Source organism: Bos indicus x Bos taurus, chromosome 13 (assembly GCF_003369695.1).
Source record: "Bos indicus x Bos taurus breed Angus x Brahman F1 hybrid chromosome 13, Bos_hybrid_MaternalHap_v2.0, whole genome shotgun sequence".
Classification (NCBI taxonomy): Eukaryota; Metazoa; Chordata; class Mammalia; order Artiodactyla; family Bovidae; genus Bos; species Bos indicus x Bos taurus.
In genome coordinates, this window is record NC_040088.1 from 25,378,527 (window position 1) to 25,398,027 (window position 19,501).

General features: G+C 41.0%; 2 protein-coding genes and 1 long non-coding RNA gene across 4 annotated transcripts in view; 2 read left to right on the forward strand and 1 right to left on the reverse strand.

Moving 5' to 3' along the window:
• LOC113903208 (putative serine/threonine-protein phosphatase 4 regulatory subunit 1-like) overlaps positions 1-4,321 on the reverse strand; it is a 69,848-nt gene extending 65,527 nt beyond the window's left edge. The window contains exon 1 of the mRNA XM_027559001.1: positions 4,074-4,321. Coding sequence (XP_027414802.1) covers positions 4,074-4,088 — 15 coding nt within the window. The 5' untranslated portion in view covers positions 4,089-4,321. The remainder of the gene's footprint in view (positions 1-4,073) is intronic.
• Positions 1,288-1,954, forward strand: LOC113903209. The gene is made up of 2 exons (XR_003514044.1): positions 1,288-1,599; positions 1,808-1,954. It is a non-coding gene; the product is annotated as an uncharacterized LOC113903209 (long non-coding RNA).
• A 119-nt stretch (positions 4,322-4,440) lies between the features above and the next one.
• The window catches only part of RAB22A (RAB22A, member RAS oncogene family), a 53,480-nt gene continuing 38,419 nt past the window's right edge, over positions 4,441-19,501 (forward strand). The window contains exons 1-2 of one of the 2 annotated variants that reach the window (XM_027559000.1): positions 4,441-4,756; positions 5,751-5,830. In XM_027559000.1, coding sequence (XP_027414801.1) covers positions 4,721-4,756; positions 5,751-5,830 — 116 coding nt within the window. In that variant the 5' untranslated portion in view covers positions 4,441-4,720. The remainder of the gene's footprint in view (positions 4,757-5,750; positions 5,831-19,501) is intronic. The other variant, XM_027558999.1, reaches the window with a different exon arrangement.

A 19,501-nucleotide genomic window follows, 5' to 3' on the forward strand; every position in this document is an offset into this window, starting at 1 on the left:
AGCCAGTTTCAACAAATAGTCTGCCAACTTTTCCCACTCATCTTTCTTTCCAACTTGTTGATTATTTACTGTTTGCTGCAGTATTTTAAAAGCAGACCTCACAGATCATATTGTTTCACCCACAAATGCCTATTTGCTTCTGTTAAATAAGGTCCTTCGCCTTCAAACAAAACTGTGACACCACTATCACATCTGACAAGATTAATAATAATTCTTCATATAACCTAATACCTGGGTCAAGTTTAATTTTCCCCACTGTCTCAATAATGTCTTTTTATAGCTCATTTGTTCAACTAAGGATCCACATATGACCATATATTATACTTTGTTGATAGGTCTCTTTATATCTGCAACAGAGTCCCCTCACTTTTTTCCACCCACCACTAGTACACATTTAAATTCTAATTGGTCAAGCAAGCCTTACCAGGAGTGACACCTCTTAGCCCCCACAAGCTTTAATCAACCCAGCCGCTGACAGGCCTATAAGCCCTTGAGGCAGAGATGCACCCAGCTCCACCTTCCGCGTGCCGTCTACCACCAGGACCACTGTGTCTGGCCATCTCACACTCTTTTTGCTCTCAAGAGAAGGAATTTAGGTTGCTTCAGCAGGCTAATTCACTAAAATTGTCTTTTTTGTGCTCCGATGGCCCAGAGACTGAATGATTTTGAAAAAACACGGCAACCTGTCCTGATGGCTTCTTTTTGAAGTGAGCCAATTTAATGAAGAAATCACAAAGTAAATCAGACAAGCCTCGTAATCCATCTTGGTTACCAGTAACGACATTAACTGAACACCTAGATCATGGAGGGAGGACACTAGGTTATAAAAAGGATGACCAGTGTCCCTGGCCAAGGAGACTTAGAGCCTAGATGAAATGGCTATCCCGTCATTTAGACCAAAAAAAAGTCCAAGGAAGACAACAGATGCAGAACCCACCCAAACCAACAAACTGTGCCCTCCCATTAGCTTAAGAATATTTGTGAGATTGATCTATGTGATGGAATAAAAAGAGGAAGAGTCAGAACTAGTCAAAGTAGTCTGATTGCTAGTTTTGCTAGTTCTATCATTTATGACCTATGCCGTACTGAATAAGTCACTTAACCTCTCTGATTCTGTTTCATCATTTATAAAACAGGAACAATCCCGCCTACCACACAGTAGCAACCCTTAACACAGGAACAGAAAATCTTACATGAATGCCTAGTAGTAATGATGACAGCTAAAATAATAACAGTAATAATCAATGAATGGAATAGTCTATGCCAGGCACTGGGCTAAGACGTCTTTTTTTAAATACTTTATTAATTAATTATTTATTTGCTGGGTCTTAGTTGCAGCTTTTGGGATCTTCAATCTTTGATGAGGCATGTGTGATTTTTTTAGGTGCAGCATTCAAACTCTTGGTTGGATAATGTGAGATCTAGTTCCCTGACCAAGGATCGAACCCAGGCCCCCTACTTTGGGAGTGTAAGTCTTAGCCACTGGACCACCAAGAAGTCCCTAAAACATTTTGTGTCTTCTGTTTCATCTAATCCTTGTATCAGTCCTATGAAGCATCTCCAGTTGTCAGGTCTTCCAGATGAAGAAAGTGAACAAAGGTGAGTGATCGGCTCATGCTGACTCAACTAAAGACAGGAAGTGGGTCACCGGACCTCAGGGTTTTTGCCATAATCACAGTGTAATAATGCCTCCTAAATACTACCACAGTAAAGTGTAAAGGTGGGACCCAGGGCAGCATAAGTACTGGGGGGGAAAGGCCCTCTTATTATGGCTATTAATTAGACCAATTATATTGTAATTTCATAGATACAGCATCCTGAAGACTCCACATCTGTGCAATAAGGAAGCCTTGGGAGGCTCCCCGAGTGGCCCTACCCATGGCCTGGGTGTGTTCAGAGCCATGATGCTGGTTTCCTTCCTTACCGGGACAAGTCTTCAGCAGTCTCCTAAACAGTAAGTGTCACCTAAGATATGTACAAATAGAGCCAAAATCAGAATTATTTTCCTATATAATCTCTTAATTCCTTTCTGTATACATATACAGAAAAGACAAAAGGAAGTTACCTGCCAGAAGAGATCCAATTGCCTGCCACCACCACCCTTTGAAAGTCCAAGCTAGCCAAGGGGAAGAAGCAACTGTGGAACTGAGGCCCTGATCTACAGTTCCAGCAGATTTCCTTGCCAACAGCCAGGTGAGGAAAGCCATTTTGAACCCTCCCATCTCCCCAGAGTTCCAGAGAACACATGAGGCTTCTGTATCACCCAGTCAATGCACAGAATTGTTATGCTGTTGATTTAAACCACTAAGTGTTCAGGTAGTTTGTTAGATAACTGAAAAATAGCCAAAAAACAGCTTTTCCAGACAGGCCAAATACTAAATCTATGAATGAGAGGTGCCTTAACAGCAGCTTACTGTTGCTTATCAAGAGCAATGCTACATTCCTTCCATTCAAAGACACCCATTGACTGAAACATTTTGTAAACCCACGGCCCACATTGTACCTTGCTCCACAGTATTCAATAATTATGAATAATGATCACATCAATAATAATGGCAGGTAATATTTACTGTTTCTTATGTACAAGACTTCATGCTAAACCTTTTATTTTTTATATATTTATTTGGCTGTGCCAGATCTTAGCTGCAGCACACAGGATCTCTGATCGTCATCAAGGCATGCAGGACCTTCTAACTGCAGTATGTAGGATCTTGAGTTACGGCATGCAAACTCTCAGTTATGGCATGTGAGATCTAGTTCCCCCACCAGGGATTGAACCTGGGCCCCCTGCATTAGAAGCACAGAGTCTTAGCCTCTGGACCAAAGAAGTTCCTAAACCTTTTATTAGTTAACCTCTACTAAAGCCCTCTGAGGTGGACCATTATTATGCCCATTCTACAGATGAAGCCAATGAAGCTCAGAGAGGTACAGTGACTTGGCCAGGATCACACAGCCAGTAAAGAGTGGCTCAGGACTTCACCCTCTGGCCATCTGACTCCAGAACCCACAACCACTGGCCCCTTCAAGGGTCATTTTACTTTAATAAAGTTGCCGCCTTCTGAAAGAAATAGTGTATAAATTACACATGTTTTTGAAAGAATATGTGTATTCAGCAAGAATATGTGTATTCTTTCAGAAATATGTCTATAAATAAATGTGCCTGACCTATGGTATTTTCAGTAAACCCTAGTTCTGGTTAGTAGGAAACTTGTAGATGCAGAAGGAAAGAACACAGTAAGCCCCATTGATGTTGGTTACTGTGATGGTTTGTACAGGCTTCCTTCATCAGCAAGCACCCAGGGTTTGGTAATTATCTGTTTACAAGTTGGCTCTCTTCCAGGCCTGTGAGAGCCGTCACAGTCTCAGGTTCATCTTTGTAGGTTCTGGGATCGGCACATGGCCTGGCCCAGAAACAGGAGGTCCTCAAGAAAAGTTTGCTGAATGGAAAAGAAATGCTTCATTCACCACCAGTGCGAACTTGCCTAAACAGGTACATCTTCTCCACCCATCAGTCTTTAAAGTGATTCTAAAGGAGAGGGCAGGAAGGTACAGGAGGGAGACCCATCGGAGAAAGGCAGGTACCAGTGGGCTCCTCAATGGGCTTGTGGCCAAGACACTGGAGAAGTCTGTGCGAGTCTGTGGCCGGCCACACGTAGAGCCGGACCTCCCAAACTCCCCGGCATTCTGAAAAGTCCTGGGGGACAACTGGAGACCCTGGTTGGAAGACCCCGGACCCCGGAGGGGGCCACGCCTCCTCCCGCCGGGAATCGCCAGGATGAACGAAGCACTAGCTCTCCCGGGCCACCGCAGGAGGAGGAGGAAGAGAAAGAAAGTAAGAGAAAGTCAGAAGTTTTCCAACAAAAATCCTCCCCACTGCGGGGAGGGCTCCCCGTCCTCTACCGCCCCCGCCCAGTGAGGAGGGACCGCCACAAGTGATCAAGGCAATTGGGGGTCCCCCTATTCTGGTTCCAACACGAAGAGCCCAGCCTGTAGATCCCACATCCGCCTTCTGTGCACCCCTAATTCTGCGAGAAGTTCCCAGGGAGGGGCGGGATGCCCCAACTGTTACTTACAATCGTCCAAGTCATCCTGCAAGTCCACAAAGTACAGGGACATCTCTGAAAACCAAGAGACACACAAGGAGTTACGAGGGGGCTGCGGCAGGTGGGCTCAGGGATTGTTGTGGGGGTCCTCGGGCCTCGGGGGTTGTTCCGGCTGAAGGGGAGGGGGCGCCCCAGGAGCTGGACCCCATTCACCCGCCATCTTGGGATGACCTGGAGGCGGGGCCGGCGCCTGAGGGGCGGGGCCTGAGTGATAGGGGCGGGGCATATGGCTTAGTGTTCCGCCCCCTCACTGCCAGCCCCGCCCTCGAGCCCGGGCCTCTCCGCAAGCCTCGCTGCGCCGGCCGGCCCCGCCCTCTCGGCGAAGGTGGCTGCCGAAGTGGGCGGGGAGGTCAGGTGACCCGGCCGGCGTCTCAAGATGGCGGCTGCGGTGGCCCCCGGGAACCCGCGGCACCGTCCGGGCTGCTGAGACGGACCCCGCGCGGCTGGCGACGGACGGGCCGGGCCGAGGGCCAGCGAACGGGCGGCCGCCGCCTCTGCGCGCCCCGCGGCCGGGGCTAGGCCGTGCGGCGGCGGCGCCGGGGGATGCTTGTGCTGGGCCGGGCCTCTCCCTTCTTAACTTAGGGCGGCGGCGGGCCCGCGCCCCTGGCTCCCGGGCCATGGCGCTGAGGGAGCTCAAAGTGTGTCTGCTGGGGGTGAGTGGCGGCGAGCCGACCGGGAGGGCCGCGGGAGGCCGGGCGGGCCGCAGACCAGGGCGTGCCCACGTCCCCTCCGCCCCTTGCCCCAGACTGGGTGCGGGACACCGCCTACCTGTCCGGAGCCTCGCTTCTGCCCCCTGGGCCATCCCGCCCACCTGGCCGCACCCTCCTGAAGGATTTTGCTGTCGGTAGGGTTCACCCTTGCCCCTCCCTGGTGCCCAGGGACTCTTCCTGCCCCCCAAAGGGTAAAGAGTCCTCCCTGCCCTTCCATTGCTTCTGGGTTAAGAGCAGTCTTAAATAGTTTTCCTAGGTACTAGTTAGGAGTTGGCCAAGGCTTGCAAAGTAAGACTAGTAACAGGTCTTTTGTTTTACAAGCAGCATTAGTCTGCTTTCCTGTCTGCTTGGTGTTTTTGAACTTGTGGAATATCCCTGATACTTAACGCAGATTTACCTTCCTGGGGTGGGAGTGGGACATTCAAATCAAAAAGCCCCCAAAACTGGTTTGAAGCTTCAGCTGCCTAACTTGTCAAGGCAACTTTGCGATTTCAGAGCATACTTTCTGAAGTTGATGCTCTCTTACCAGAGTTGCCGCTTTAAAGACTGAGAAAGATTTCAATAACTTAGTCTTACCCCTTCCCATATTGGGTGGGGCTGGGATGTATCAGGAATTACTCAGAAGTAGTTCAAGAGTTCATTCTTAACGTAGACTTGTTAGAGATCAATTGAGTTTGTCACTTTGCACACTACGCAGAAACTTGGGGTCTTTCAGAAGATCCTCACATCTTTTGTAAACTCAGATATCCTCTCCTACAATACATTTCGAAATCTTATCATTACTCCGCTGAATTTTTATGAAAACCTCCTTTGCGTTTCTTTAAAATTCACCTATCCAGGATGATTTTTCCAAAATCCTGAACTTGGGGCACAAGGCAGTTTTTGGTATGTGCCAGCAAGTAACTTCTTCTTCTTCACCTCTCTCGTTGTATTTCAGGATACAGGTGTGGGTAAATCAAGCATTGTGTGGCGGTTCGTGGAAGACAGTTTTGATCCGAACATCAACCCAACAATAGGGTAAGAGGTTATGTTTACTGAAAATGCATCTAAAGGTGTACTGATAAGTCCTTTCAAACAAAGGTGTGTTACAAGGGTAGGCATCCCCGTTCTAAAAGCTAGTGAATTTGGAGACAGTGATTACCATCATCTCGAGAAGAACTTGAAACAGTAGAGCAAGGATTGATGTGTTTTAGGAAAATCATCTTTTAACTTGTGAGGAGTGAGAACTTGAGAGTGAAAGTATGGAATTAAAGTTTTACTTACTAGAATATACATAGAGCCTTCAATCTGTGAATAGGAACAGCAGATTTCACCTTGAAATAAGGCAGAAGAAATAGATCTTAATGCTTTTTTCCTCTGGCATGTCAACTAAAAGATACTTTAGATGGCTTTAGCTCTTCCTGAAAAATAGTTTGAAGTCTGAACCCTTCTTACACATTTCAGCACTATGGCTGCACATTCCAGTAGCTGTGATGAATTAACAGAGTAATATCAAAATGTAAGCCTTTTGGAGGTACCTGGTTCGTAGGAAAAGTGAAACTGACTGGCTATAGGTTTTTGACTCTAAATTTTTCAGGCTGTTTAAACTTCGTACTGTTAATACTTCCTCTGTAAGAAGTTGTGTTTTGTGTCTTTTAATACTCTTGTTAAGCTTATAAAACTAGGTAGCTGCTATGCAAAGCCTCACCCAATTGGTTGTTTCCACTTAAAGAAAAATTCTGTTCTGCCTAATGGGGACATAATTCACAGCGTGCACGTCCACATTTGAAGGCGTTAAGATGAAACCACCACTGACTCTCTGAAGTTCGAGTGACTTTGAATGTTCTTCAGGAAAGGACTGGGCGTGTCTGCAAGTTTGATGTGTGAACTCATCTTCCTCTAGGCCTGCCTGTCACTACCTGCGTGGGAAAGTGAAGGGACAGGAAGTGCCAGTAGGCCCTGCTGCTGCCTCAGGGAGCGACACTCCTCACACTAGTCAGCGCCTCAAGCCCCACCGCCAGCTCGGTTAGAGGTGCCGCCTCGCCAGGGAAGAGGGGGGCTGACAAGGAGGTCTGTGGCCCTGTCCTGGGCGGCCAGGCCTCCCTGTTTGGCCGCACACCCAGTCCCTAAGCCCAGCTGTCTTCCGCATTTAGTCTGGGTGAATGTCTCACAGAAAGAGCGATTTGAGGCTTTCCCGTCATCTCCTCCACCCTCCCGTTTCTCTATCCTTGGCACATGTGTTCCTCCTTCACAATCAGCCCCACACACGCCTGAGCTCGGGAGCAACCCCCGACTCCTTCCCCAGCCCTGCTCCCCTTAGACAGGGCCATTCCCCAGGCCTGCTGGGCAAACTGGGGGCTCTGGAACAAGAGCTTACTGCTTCTTCAGCCTTCTGCCAACCATCCCACCCCCCTGCTCTGCTGAAATCACCTTCCCTCAGGACCTGCTTCCGTCTCACTGACAAAGCCAAGGGCTGTTTCCTTTCATTATTGCTCATCCAGTGCCGGCTGTATGCCAGATGCTAGCCTGGGTGCTGGTGATTCGGAGCAGGGCTCAGCAGACCATGGCCTTTTGGTCCACCTCTCAATTCAAAGATAAAGCCTTACCAAAACACAGCATACCTGTTCATTTATATGTGGTCTCCACTGCTTTCCGGCTCAAGGGCAGAGTTGTATAGCTGTGACTGAGACCCCATGGCCCACAAAGCCCAGAGTATTATTTAGAGCTTTTCAGGAAAAGTTGAAAAGCCCCTCCTGCCCTCAGGTACCTTCCAAGACGGAGAGAGACATACTGTGTAACCAAAGCACAGAAAATGAGTTCTTTGGCCATTTTCTGTGCTCCGAAGGAGGAATGTGGAGGCCTGGTGAGAGCATGTAGCCAGGGCCTGACCCTGGCCCAGGGCTCTGCCAGTTCCCAAGGTACCTCACGGTGAAAATATGAGGCACTTAGAAGCCCTGACATCTCAATATTGATAAATGAGTAGATTATATTTCAGAAGATAGTCTAGAGACAAAAGTTTTTGAAGAGTGAAAGGGAGCTATTGGCGATGTTTAGGGCAGTGAGTCGCATGGGGGACAGGGCGTGTTGGACGGGTGGCCCAGAGGCTGGACAGGCTGCGGGCCCAGGCCACGGGTGTTCTTTCTCTCCCTGTGTCTTTGCATGCTCTTCAGTCTTCTGCCTGTCCCTCCTCTGCTGAGTTCACACCCATAGGTCTTCCTCATGCATCCTGCCTGACTCCTCTGTGCCTTTCCCAAATATACTGGAGCTCCGCATATCTGTGACTAAGCTCAGGAGCTCCCTGTCAGAGGCCTGGCCCTCTGCTCCTCTTTCCATGGACCTTGTGGTAGAGAAAAGGACCAACATGTCCTCAGGTACTCAAGCCAGAATCCTGGGCATCCATTCCAGATCCCCCTCCTACTGTCCCTTCTCCCTGAAGCCACCATGAGTCACTTGCTTCTGTCCAGGACTCCTGAATATCCTTTCATCCCTGCTGCTTTGTTGACATCTAGACCTTCATCTTCCCTCGTGGTGGTCCAGACATGGACACTGCCACCTGCCAGCTGGTTAACTCTGAATCTGTTTCCCCATCAGCAAAATCGTAGTAATAACTGGCACCAACTCCATATGAGATACTCCTTTTCAAATGTTCAGCTAAGTGCCAGGGACACTGGGGCTCAATACATGATAGCGTTTTTAAAATATTTAGATCTTATTAAAACCTTTCAAAATTGCTTTTACCAAAGCAATGTGTGTGTGGTTTTTTTCTGTAATAGCTAAGTATTTTTTCTTAATAGTTAAGTATTAACAGTTCCCTGGTCCACTCTGACTCACTCCCTAGAGGTTTCTACTTTTGTGATGGTTTTAGCTGTTTTTTTCTGATCTGTCCTCCAGATTTTTTCGTTAACACGCATGTACTGCTAATTCTTGATCCCTTCTCTTCTCCCCCACCCCATCCCCCAATTTGAGGCATTATCTAGTGCTTGTTTTCTTGGGAGATGGGAACTTATTAATCCCGCTTCTCTTACCTCTCCCTGCTTCATTTGCCCTCCTCCTCTGTGTTTCCATTAAAGCTCTACCACTGAGCGGCAATGTAGCGTTTAGACTGCAAGGTCTCCAGCCAGTCTAGCTGCCTTCACATCCCAGGTCTAACACGTAGTTGCTCTGTGGCCTTGAGCAAAGTATTTAACCTCTTGTGACTAAATTTGCACATTTGGGATAATTAGTTGCCTCTAATTACAGAGTTGTGAAAATCAAGTTAAAATACGTAAAAAATTACTTAGAATGGTACTTTCATATGGTAAGCATATGTTATTTCTTAGCAACTGATATTTTTTGATAAACTTCTAACACTATAGTTTTTTTAAACTGTATTTAAATGGAATTGGTAGATATTGTTTTGTATCTGCTTATTCGATTCATACTTTGTGAGGTTCATCTATGTCATTTCATGTAATGATGGTTTATTCTTTTTCATCTCTGTACAATAAGTATCCCATTGGATAAGTACACCACAGTTTATTCTACTGTTGGAATTGTGGTTGTTTCTAGTCAGGGTTTGGGAATTGGCAGGGAAATTCCTGGCTCAGAAGGAATATGTATTTTAACTCTAGTAGATGTCTTCTGAAGTATTGTGTCAGTTAATGTTCCTGCCAGCAGTGTTTGGGAGTTCTGGTTGCTTCATATCCCCTACAACATTAGATGTCATCAGTCTCAAATTTTAGCTGTGTTGGAGGATTGGTGGTACTGCCTTATTCTGGTTTTAATTCCTGTTTCCCATATGACTACAGCTACTGAACACATTTTCATATCTTTATTGGTCATCTGGATACGTTGCCTGTTTGAGAATCTTGTTCATTTTTCTATTGAGTTGTTAGTCATATTCTCATTGACTTTCAGGTGTGATGTATGTATTCTGGATATTATAGATTCTGTAGTCATTTGTTGCATCTGACTATTGCAGATACTTTCTCGCACTCTGTGACTATCCTTTTCACTCTCTGGATCTTTTAATGAAGGGTTGTTACTTTTAATATATCCATTTGATCAGTCTTTCAATGAAAGATATTATGTTAGTGCTTTTTATGTCCTTTTAATAAACTTTGATTTACCAAAGTCATGAAAATACAGTCCTGTTATCCTATAGAAATTTTGTTTTGCTTCTCAGATTTAGATTTAATTTTTACCTAGAATTAATTTCTGTATGAAAAGTAAAATTAAGTTGTGGGGGATTGTCTTTTTTTTTTAACTCCAGCAGAGATTTACATCTCACTTTTTTTTTAAGATTATCCATAATTCACTGTTGTGTACTGAGAGCTGTGATTGTCAAAAATTGATCATCTGTATTTATAGTGCACTTTTTATGGATTTTTTTTATTGTATCCCATTGATCTGTGTTTTAGTTTTTTTATAATTTTATTTGTTTATTTGTTTTCATTTCTGACTGTGCTGGATCTTCGTTGCCGCCTGGGCATTTCTCTAGTTCCAGCAGGCAAGGACTACTCTTCCAGTTGCGATGCACAGGCTCTCGTTGCAGTGGCTTCTATTGTTGTGGAGCACAGGCTCTGGGGTGTGCGGGCTTCAGTAGTTGCAGAACCTGGGCTCATGAGTTGCGGTTCCCTGGCTGTAGAGCACAGGCTCAGTAGCTGTGGTACACGGGCTTAGTTGCTGGGTGGCATGTGGGCTCTTCCCTGACCAGGGATTGAACTCTTATCTCCTGCATTGGCTCTCAGAGTCTTAGCTGCTGAGCCACCAGGTAAGACCCGATCTGTGTTTTTAATTGACTCACTAAAGTATAGTTTACATACAATAAAATGCACCCATTTTTAGTGAACATTTTGATGAATTCTGACAAATTGGGGAAGGAAATGGCAACCCAGTCCAGTATTTTTGCCTGGAGAATCCCATGGACAGAGGAGCCTGGCTGGCTACAGTCCATGGGGTCACAGAGTTGGACACGACTGAAGCAACTTAGCACGCAGCGCACGTGTACTTGTGTGTACACATCCGTGAGCTCATCACTACAGTCCAGATGTAGAGCGCTTCCATCACTCCAGCCTGTCCCCTTTTGCCCCAACCTGTATTTATCCCAATCCCTACCACAGGCTCCAGGCAACCACTGATAAGCTTTCTGTCTCTACAGATTATATGGAATTTAAAGTTTCAGTTGTTTGTTCTTCGCGTGCAAACATAAAGTTGACCTTGTGTCATGTGACTTGGCTAAATTCAATTAGTTCAGACATCTTTCTAATAGATTCCTTGAGATTTTCTTAGGTGTACCATCATGTCATCTGTAACAGGCAGTTTTCTTTCCTTCTTTCCAATCTACATGCCTTTTATTTCTTTTACTTGGCCTGTCACGTGAGCTAAGACCTCCAGTATTTAAGATAAGTGGTAACAGTCAAAATCCTTCCCTCATTCCTAGTCTTGCTGCTGGTAAGTCGCTTCTGTAGTGTCCGACTCTGTGCAACCCCATAGACGGCAGCCTACCAGGCTCCCCCGTCCCTGGGATTCTCCAGGCAAGAACACTGGAGTGGGTTGCCATTTCCTTCTCCAATGCATGAAAGTGAAAAGTGAAAATGAAGTCGCTCAGTCGTGTCCTACTCTTCGCAGCCCCATGGACTGCACCCACCAGGCTCCTCCGTCCATGGGATTTTCCAGGCAAGAGTACTGGAGTGGGGTGCCATTGCCTTCTCCATCCTAGTCTTGAGGGGAAAGTATTTGGTCGTTTCCATTAAGCTGGATGTCTAGGCTCTTAGGTTTTTTTATAGGTGCCCACTATCAGGTTGAGAATATTCTCTTCTATCCCTAAATACATGAGAATTTTTTTTTTATCAAGGATTGTGTGAATTTTGCCAGGTGGGTTTTTTATTTTTTGAACTGTTCTTAACACTATCATTTTCAGTCTTAAAATAGTGAATTATAACAATCAATACTAAAATAACAAAGTGCTGTTTCATTCCTCAGATAAATTTCACTTGGTTATTATGTATTTTTTTAATACACTACTGAATTGGATTTACTAACATTTTTGCTAAAAGTTTTTGCCTCCATGTTCATGACCGATATTGATCTGTAGTTTTCTGTAATAATACCTTTCTCTAGTTTTGGTATCAGGACCTCATAAAATAAGTTGGGAAGTATTTTTTCATCTTCTGTTTTTTGGAAGATTCCGTGTAAAATTGGTATTATTTCTTCCTTAAAGGTTTGGTTTAATTCACGAGTGAAGCCATCTGAGCAAGGAGTTGTGTCAGCAAAATTTAGCTACCATTTCAGTTCCTTTAATAGTTATACGCCTATTCATTTCTTCCTGAGTAAGCTTTGGTATGAATAGTTTGTGTATTGCAAAGAATTTGTCCATTGTTTTGGTCTTTTAATTTATTGGCATAAAGTTGTTCATAATATTCCTCTACTATCATTTTAATGTCATTAGAATCTGTCTAGCTATTTTAATGGTCTTCTCAAAGAACCAGTTTTTTATTTTATTAATGTTTCACTGTTTTTCCCCACTTTTCTTTTTCATTGATTTTTGCTTTTATCTTCATTTTTTTCCTTCCTTTTATTTGGACTTAATTTCTTCCTTTTTAGTTTTTTAAAGTGAAAGTTTAGAATATTGACTTTTAAGGCTTTTTTACATGTATGCAATTAGGACTATAAATTTGTAAGTACTGGTTTGGGTGAAATATCAGAGATTTTGATGATTGTATTTTCATTTTCATTTAGTTCAAAGTATTTCTTTCCCTTGTGAGTTATTAGTTGTTTGGAAGTATGTTTTCTAACTTCCAATTATTTGGGGATTTTCCACAAATTTTCAACTACTATGATTTGTGGTTTAAATCCATTGGATCAAAGGATATAACTCATTGAATATTTCAGACCTTTTTACATTTAATGCTTATTTTATGGCCTAGCATGTGGTCTTCATGAATGTTCCATGTTTAGCAGAAAAGAATATGTTCTGCTGCTGTAAATGTGTTCTATAAATGTTAAACAATCAGCTTGACTAATAGCACTGTTCCTTTCTTCTGTATACTTAACTGATTTTTTCCCCCTCATTTGCAGTGAAAAGAGTGTTTGAAATCCAACCCTGATTGAAGACTTGTCTAGTTCTGTTTTTAGTTTAATCAATTTTGGTTGATATGTTTTGAAGCTCTTACTATTGAACATATCTATTAATACATTTTATTGTTTTTATTCTTGATAGCGTGACCCTTTTGCTACCATGAAATGTCCCTCTTTTTCCCTGGTAACAGTCCTGATTCTGAATTTTTCTCGCTCTTATATGAATATGTGCTCTTCAGCTCCATGTTGATTAGTGTTTGCATATCTTTTCCCATCCACTTACATTTAACCTATTTCTATCTTTATATCTAAAGTGAGTTTTTGCAGACAGACAGCATTATGGGTCTCGTGTTTTAATTGGAGTAGTTGCACCAGCTGTCTAATACAGTTGTAGGTAGCTGCATGTGGCTATCTGAACTTAAGTTAAAATTTTAACTTGAGTTCCTTGGTCACATTAGCTACCATTCAAGTTCTCCTTGTAGAAGGCTCTGTTGTACAGGACTGGTTTAGACCATTTTTATTTTTTATAGCTATCAATATTGTTTGGCTTAAATCTACCGTCTTGCTGTATTTTTCTACTCACCCCTTATATTAATGGTTCCATTTTATCTCTGCTACTGGCTTTTTAGCTGTACCTATTCTGTTGTTTTAGTGGTTGTGCTTTGATTTACAATATACTTCTTTATCATTCTTTCTTCAAATAATAGACAGTTTTACATATAGTATAAGAACCTTACAGGAGTATGCTTTCATTTCTCCTTGCTTATCCGTAGTGTTATTATTGTCATATATTTTGCTTCTGCATCTTATAAAATCCATAGTACAGTTGTTTTTTTGTTTTTTGGGGTTTTTTTGCCTTAGTCAGTGATCTTTGAAAGAAACTATTAGTCCTTTTTTTTTGGCCCTGTGCCAGTGTCACAGTTTAATTCCTCTATCTGTGTAATAAGTCTCTCTGTCCAGTGGTATGAGTACTTCTGTGTTATTCTTCAATAACTTCTTGGCTATTCTTGGCCTGTTACATTTCCATGTGAACATTAGCGTTCTCTTTTTTCATACCAAGACACTAATTCCTGTTGTGTTTTTGATTGACGTTTCATTGAATTTATAGATTGGTTTGGAGAGAAATGACATCTATATGATATTGCATCTCTAATATGTGAATATAGAAATGTATTTTTCCATTTGTTAGGCTTTTTTTTTATTTTTCCTGAGCATTTTTTCTGCTTTTCTGTTTAGTGGACTGGTACATCTTTCGTCAGATTTTATCCAGCTGGTTTGATGTTTCAATGTAGTTTTCTGCTGTTCTTGTGCTAAATGGTATTGCTTTGAAATCTTTATTTCTAATCCTTAAACTTGTTGTATCTTTTATTGAGTTGAGTAGGATCTCTAGTTCAGTTTTGAATAGAAATGATCATGCTGGATATTCTAATCTTAGCAGGAAAGCTTTCGCTATTATGCCACTAAATATGTTTGCTGTAGGGTTTTTGTACACACACCTTAGCATATTACAGAGTGTCTTTTTTTATCATATGCTGGAGTTTTTTGTTTTTGTTTAAGTGTGAAGTGTGGATGGAGATTTTTATTCGATTGCCTTGGTTGTATATTCTTTTATGCTATTAATGTGGTAAATTGTTGAATTTTCATGGAATAAATCCACTTATATTGTGATATATTATTCTTTTTGCATATCACTGGCTTTAGTTTACTCTTTTTTAGAACTTCCATGTATGTTTATGAGTAAGATTGTCATGAAGTATCCCTTTCTGTAATGTACATGTCAGGTTTGGTATGAAAGTTTTGCTTCCCAGATGAAACTATTAATAGTGGAGAAGCTCTTTTATGGAAGAGTTTTTAAAAAAAAAAAAAAAGCTGCTATGACTTTTTTAAATGATTAGCAAAATGCATGTGGGCTTTGAGTTGTCCCTGTGTGATAGGGTTTAAGAAGTCAATTTCGTTCACAGTTATAAGATTGTTCATTTTCAGGTTTTCTATTTCTTGCATTGATTTTGATAGATTGTGGTTTGTTTGTTTAAGGATTTTGATTATTTTCATATACTTCCCTCAATTTATTGGCAAAAAGATGTTAACACTTTATTCTGTTCACATTTTACACATACCCCTTTTACATTTCTGATACTGGTTTTGCCTTTGATGAACTCTGCAATCTTTCTTCTTTATTTCATTAATCCATCCATGCGCCTATTTTTTAGAGTTTCTGTCCTGTTCAACATGCTAATTTTTTCTAACTTCTTGAGATAGATAGTTATATAATTGATTTTCACTCCTTATTTTCAGTTGTATTCCTTGTTTTAAAACTTTAGTCATGGCTTTTACCAGATCAAACTAGTTTTTATAAAATATAATTTCAATCATTCATTTCAGAATATTTTCAAGTTTCTATTATGATTTCATCTTTGATCCAAACATCATTTAGATGTGTTCGTTGAATTCCAAATATAGGGAAGTTTTCTAGTTAATATTTTTAGTGATTACTGCGTAATTACATTGAAATTAGCGAACATATTTAAATCCTTTATTACTGATATAATTTGCAATTTGCCTGGCATATGTTGATTTTGGTAAGTGTTTCATATGTGTTTGAAAAGATGGCATACTTTATCTGTTTTGCAGCTGCATTAAGTACGTAACAAATCTAGAATCCTACATCTTACTGCAATACAAACCTTCTGCCATCTGAACTGTCCTCTTTAGCTCTGGCAATGCACTTTGCCTTGAGGTCTAATTGTGGCTGTTAATATAACAGCAGTATTTCCTGTGGTCAGTATTTGCGTGGCGCATTTTGTCTCTTTTTGTTTTTTAACCTTTCTGTATCTTTTACTTAAGGTGGGTTTCTTGTAAGCAGCTTATGATTTGAATTTGATAATATTATATATATTCCATGTAACTACCCCTAATCAAGATCCAGACATTTCCATCATCTCAGAAGTTTGTTTCTGTGAGTCCCACTCCCCATAAGTGGCAACTGTGCTGACTTCAGTCACTGTGGATTAATTTGCCTGTTCTTGAATTTCACGTAAATGAAATAATACAGAAAGCACTCTTTGGTGTCCTATTTCTTCCCCATAAAACAATGTTTCAGAGATTCAGCCATATTGTTGTATATATCATAATCTTTTTTTTAATTGATGACTGATACTCTTCTATGTGAACAGGTAACTGTTTGTTTACCCATTCTCCTGGTTATGGACGTCCAGGTTGTTTCCAGTTTGGGGCTATTATGAATAAAGATACTGTGATCATTCTTCTACAACTCTCTTTATAGTCATAGGTTTTCATTTCCTTTGGGTAAATAACTGGGAATAGAATTTCTAGTTCATAGGAAAGGTGCATTTATATAACTTAGTATGAATATGCCAACTTGGTTGTATCATTTTACCCTCCCACCTGCAGTGTATAGAAGTCCAGTTGCCCTGCATCCGCACCAGTACTTGTCTTTTTAACTTCAGTTTTTCTGGTGGATATAAAGTGGTCTCTCATTGTACTTTAATCTGCATTTCCCAGATGACTAGTAATATTAAGCACCTTTGCATGTGTTTCTTTGTCATTCACTATGAAGTCACTACTCAAGTCTTTTGCCCATTTTTTCTTAGTTTTTGCCTTATTTCTTACAGACGTGTAAAAATTCTTTACATGTTACAAATAGAACTCTTGTCAGATATATTTATTGCGAATATTTTCTTGCATTCCATGGCTTGTCTTCATTTTCTTAATGATGTCTTCTAATGAGGAGTTTTAATTTTAACGAAGTCCATATTGTCAGTTGGTCTTCCTGGGTTCATGCTTTTTTTGGTCCTCTAAACCAGCACTGCTCGCCGTAAGTTCTCAAAGATGTTCTCCTGTTTCATCATAGTTTTAGCTTTACTTTCAGTTCTTTGATCCATCTCAGATTAATTTTTCTGTATTCTGTGAAGTAGAGGTAAGATTCATTATTTTCTGATGTAATTATCCAGTTGTCCCAGCATCATTTGTTGAAAGCCTTTCTATCCCCATTGAGTAGCCTTGGCATCTTAATAAATCATAATATTGAGTCTTCTGATCCATGAACATGGTGTCTTTCTCCATTTACTTAGGTCTCCTTTAGTTTGTCTCTGCATCATTTTGTATTCAATGCAGGAGTCTTAAAAAAAATGTTCTTGTTGAAAAATCTTGCCTCAGTATTAATGTTTTTTAAACTACTGTAAATGGAATTGTAGTATTTTTATCTGCAGTTTTTTGTAGAAACACCATTGAATTTCACATGTTTACCTAGTATACTTTAATACTGTTAAATTCACTTTTTTCTGGTAACTGTTTTGTAGAGTCCTTACAGTTTTTTACATCCATGATTATGTTGTCTGAGAATAAAGTCAGTTTGACTTCTTTTCCTTTTAATTTTTTCAATACCATGCTACATTGTCTAGAACCTCCTACCATGTTCAGTAAAACTAGTGAGCAATATCCTTGCCTTTTCCCAGTCTTAGTGAGAAAGCATTTGACATTATACCCTTAAGTATGATGTCCACTGTAGGGTGCTCATTGTTAAGATAAGAAAACTTTCTTCTTTTTCTGGTTTGCTGAAAGTTTGTTTGTTTGTTTTTAAATCAAGAATGGGTCTTGAATTTTGTCTTAATACTTTTCTGCATCTTTTTAGATGATATTATGGCTTCTTACCACCATTTTTCTGTGAATGTGGTGGATAACTGTGCTCATTATCAATTGCTAAGTAACTAATTATCCCAGTACTTAGATTATCCCAATACTTAGCCACTTGAAACAACAAACTTTAATCCACATTTTCTGTGGATCAGGAATCAGAGTGGCTTATCTGGCATGGTTCTGACTCAGGGCCTTTTGTGGTGTTGCAGTCAAGATGTCGCAGTCAAATCAGAGCTTCAGTCATTTGAAAGCTTGGCCTGGGGTTCAGAATCTGCTTCCAAGATGGTGCACTCACATAGCTTGTTGGCTGGAGGCCTCAGTTTCTGAGATCTTCACCATGTGGGCCTCTCCAGTGGGCTGCATGAGTGTCTTCACAGCAGGGCAGCTAACTTTCCCCAGGCAAGTGACCCAGTAGAGAGCAAAGAAGAATCTGAGGTAGTTTTATGACCCCTTGGAAGGAAGTTACTAATAAGCCCATTCCAAACTCACAGGGTATGGAATTAAGCTCCAGTCTTGAAGGAGTATCAAAAGTAAAAAAATGAACATACTTTATTATAACACCAGAATCCTATTAATTGAATTTAATTTACATTAATTTAATCATTATTACTGTATAATCATATCATGTGTAAACATTAGACAAATTCAGATTGAGAAACTGTTCTCAGAATGACAGGTGTATAATCCTCAAAAGTCTCAAAGTTTAAAAAGTCAAGGAAAGACTGAAAAGCGGACCCAGACTGAAGGAGACTCAAGAGTCATGACAACTAAATACAGCATGTGTTTTGAACCACAAAGGATATTATTAAAACAGTTGATAAAACTCAAATGGGCTCTGAGGACTAGATGGTAGTAATGTGTTGGTGTTAATTTCACAGTTTTGATTATCTTATTCTGCTTATGTTTGTAGGAAAGATAATCTTGTTTATAGGAAATGTCCACTAATGTTCAGAGGTAATGAGGCAACTTACTCTCAAATGGCTCAGGATAAGTAAATTCTGTATTTGTAACTTTTCTCTAAATTAGAGACTGTTTCAGTGTTTTTTAATGATGGCTATTTTACTGTAAATAAAGGCATTAAGAGACAACCAACTGTTATCTCTCTAGTGTCATTAAAAGACAACTGATTGCTTGGTATAAAAGAGTGTAACATTGAGCTTTTGATGCCCTCATGCTGGCTCCATGAGGCTGGGCCAACCCACCCCTTGGCCACATGTACCTCCCTGCTTGGCCCACCTAACAGTGACTCTGAGATTGAGTAATTATTCAGGGTAGGGGAAAAAAGGAAGTGCAAAACTCATTTCATTTTATTGACATACATATTACCTGTTTCCATGTCCTTTCATTCCTTTCTAGAGTTGACTTTTCATCTGATGTCATTTCCCTTCTGCCTAAAGAACTGTTTCAGCATTTCATGTTATTCTCAGGGCTACTGGTAACAGATCCCTCAGTTTTTGTTGCTCTGAAAAGATCTGTATTGCATCCTCACTTTTAAAGGATATTTTTGCTAGGTAAAGATTTCTGGAATTTTCCCCCTTTTTGTATTTTGTTTTGTACAGCATAATGATTTGATATTGGAAGGTATTGTGAAGTAGTAACATAATAACTTTAGTTAACATCCAGTCACCACATATTGTTAGAAATTTTTTTTTCCTTGGGATGAGAACATTCAAGGTTTACTCAGCAACTTCCAAATGTACAGTATGGTATTATTAGCTGTAGTCACCATGATGTATATTACATGGGTGAAGTCAGTGAAGGTGTCAGACGTACCTACTTCCAGTTATACAATAAATAAGTCCTGGAGGTGTAATGTACAGGTTTTTTTCTTCTAGCATTTTGAAAATGGTATTCTGCTGTGTTATGGCCTCCATGGTTTGTGCTGAGTGGCTTGTCATCATCCTTAGCATTGTTCCTCTGTATGTAACACATCTTTTTATTACTTGGCTGCTTTAAGATCTCTATTTTTTTAAATTAATTTTTGGTGCAGTGTAG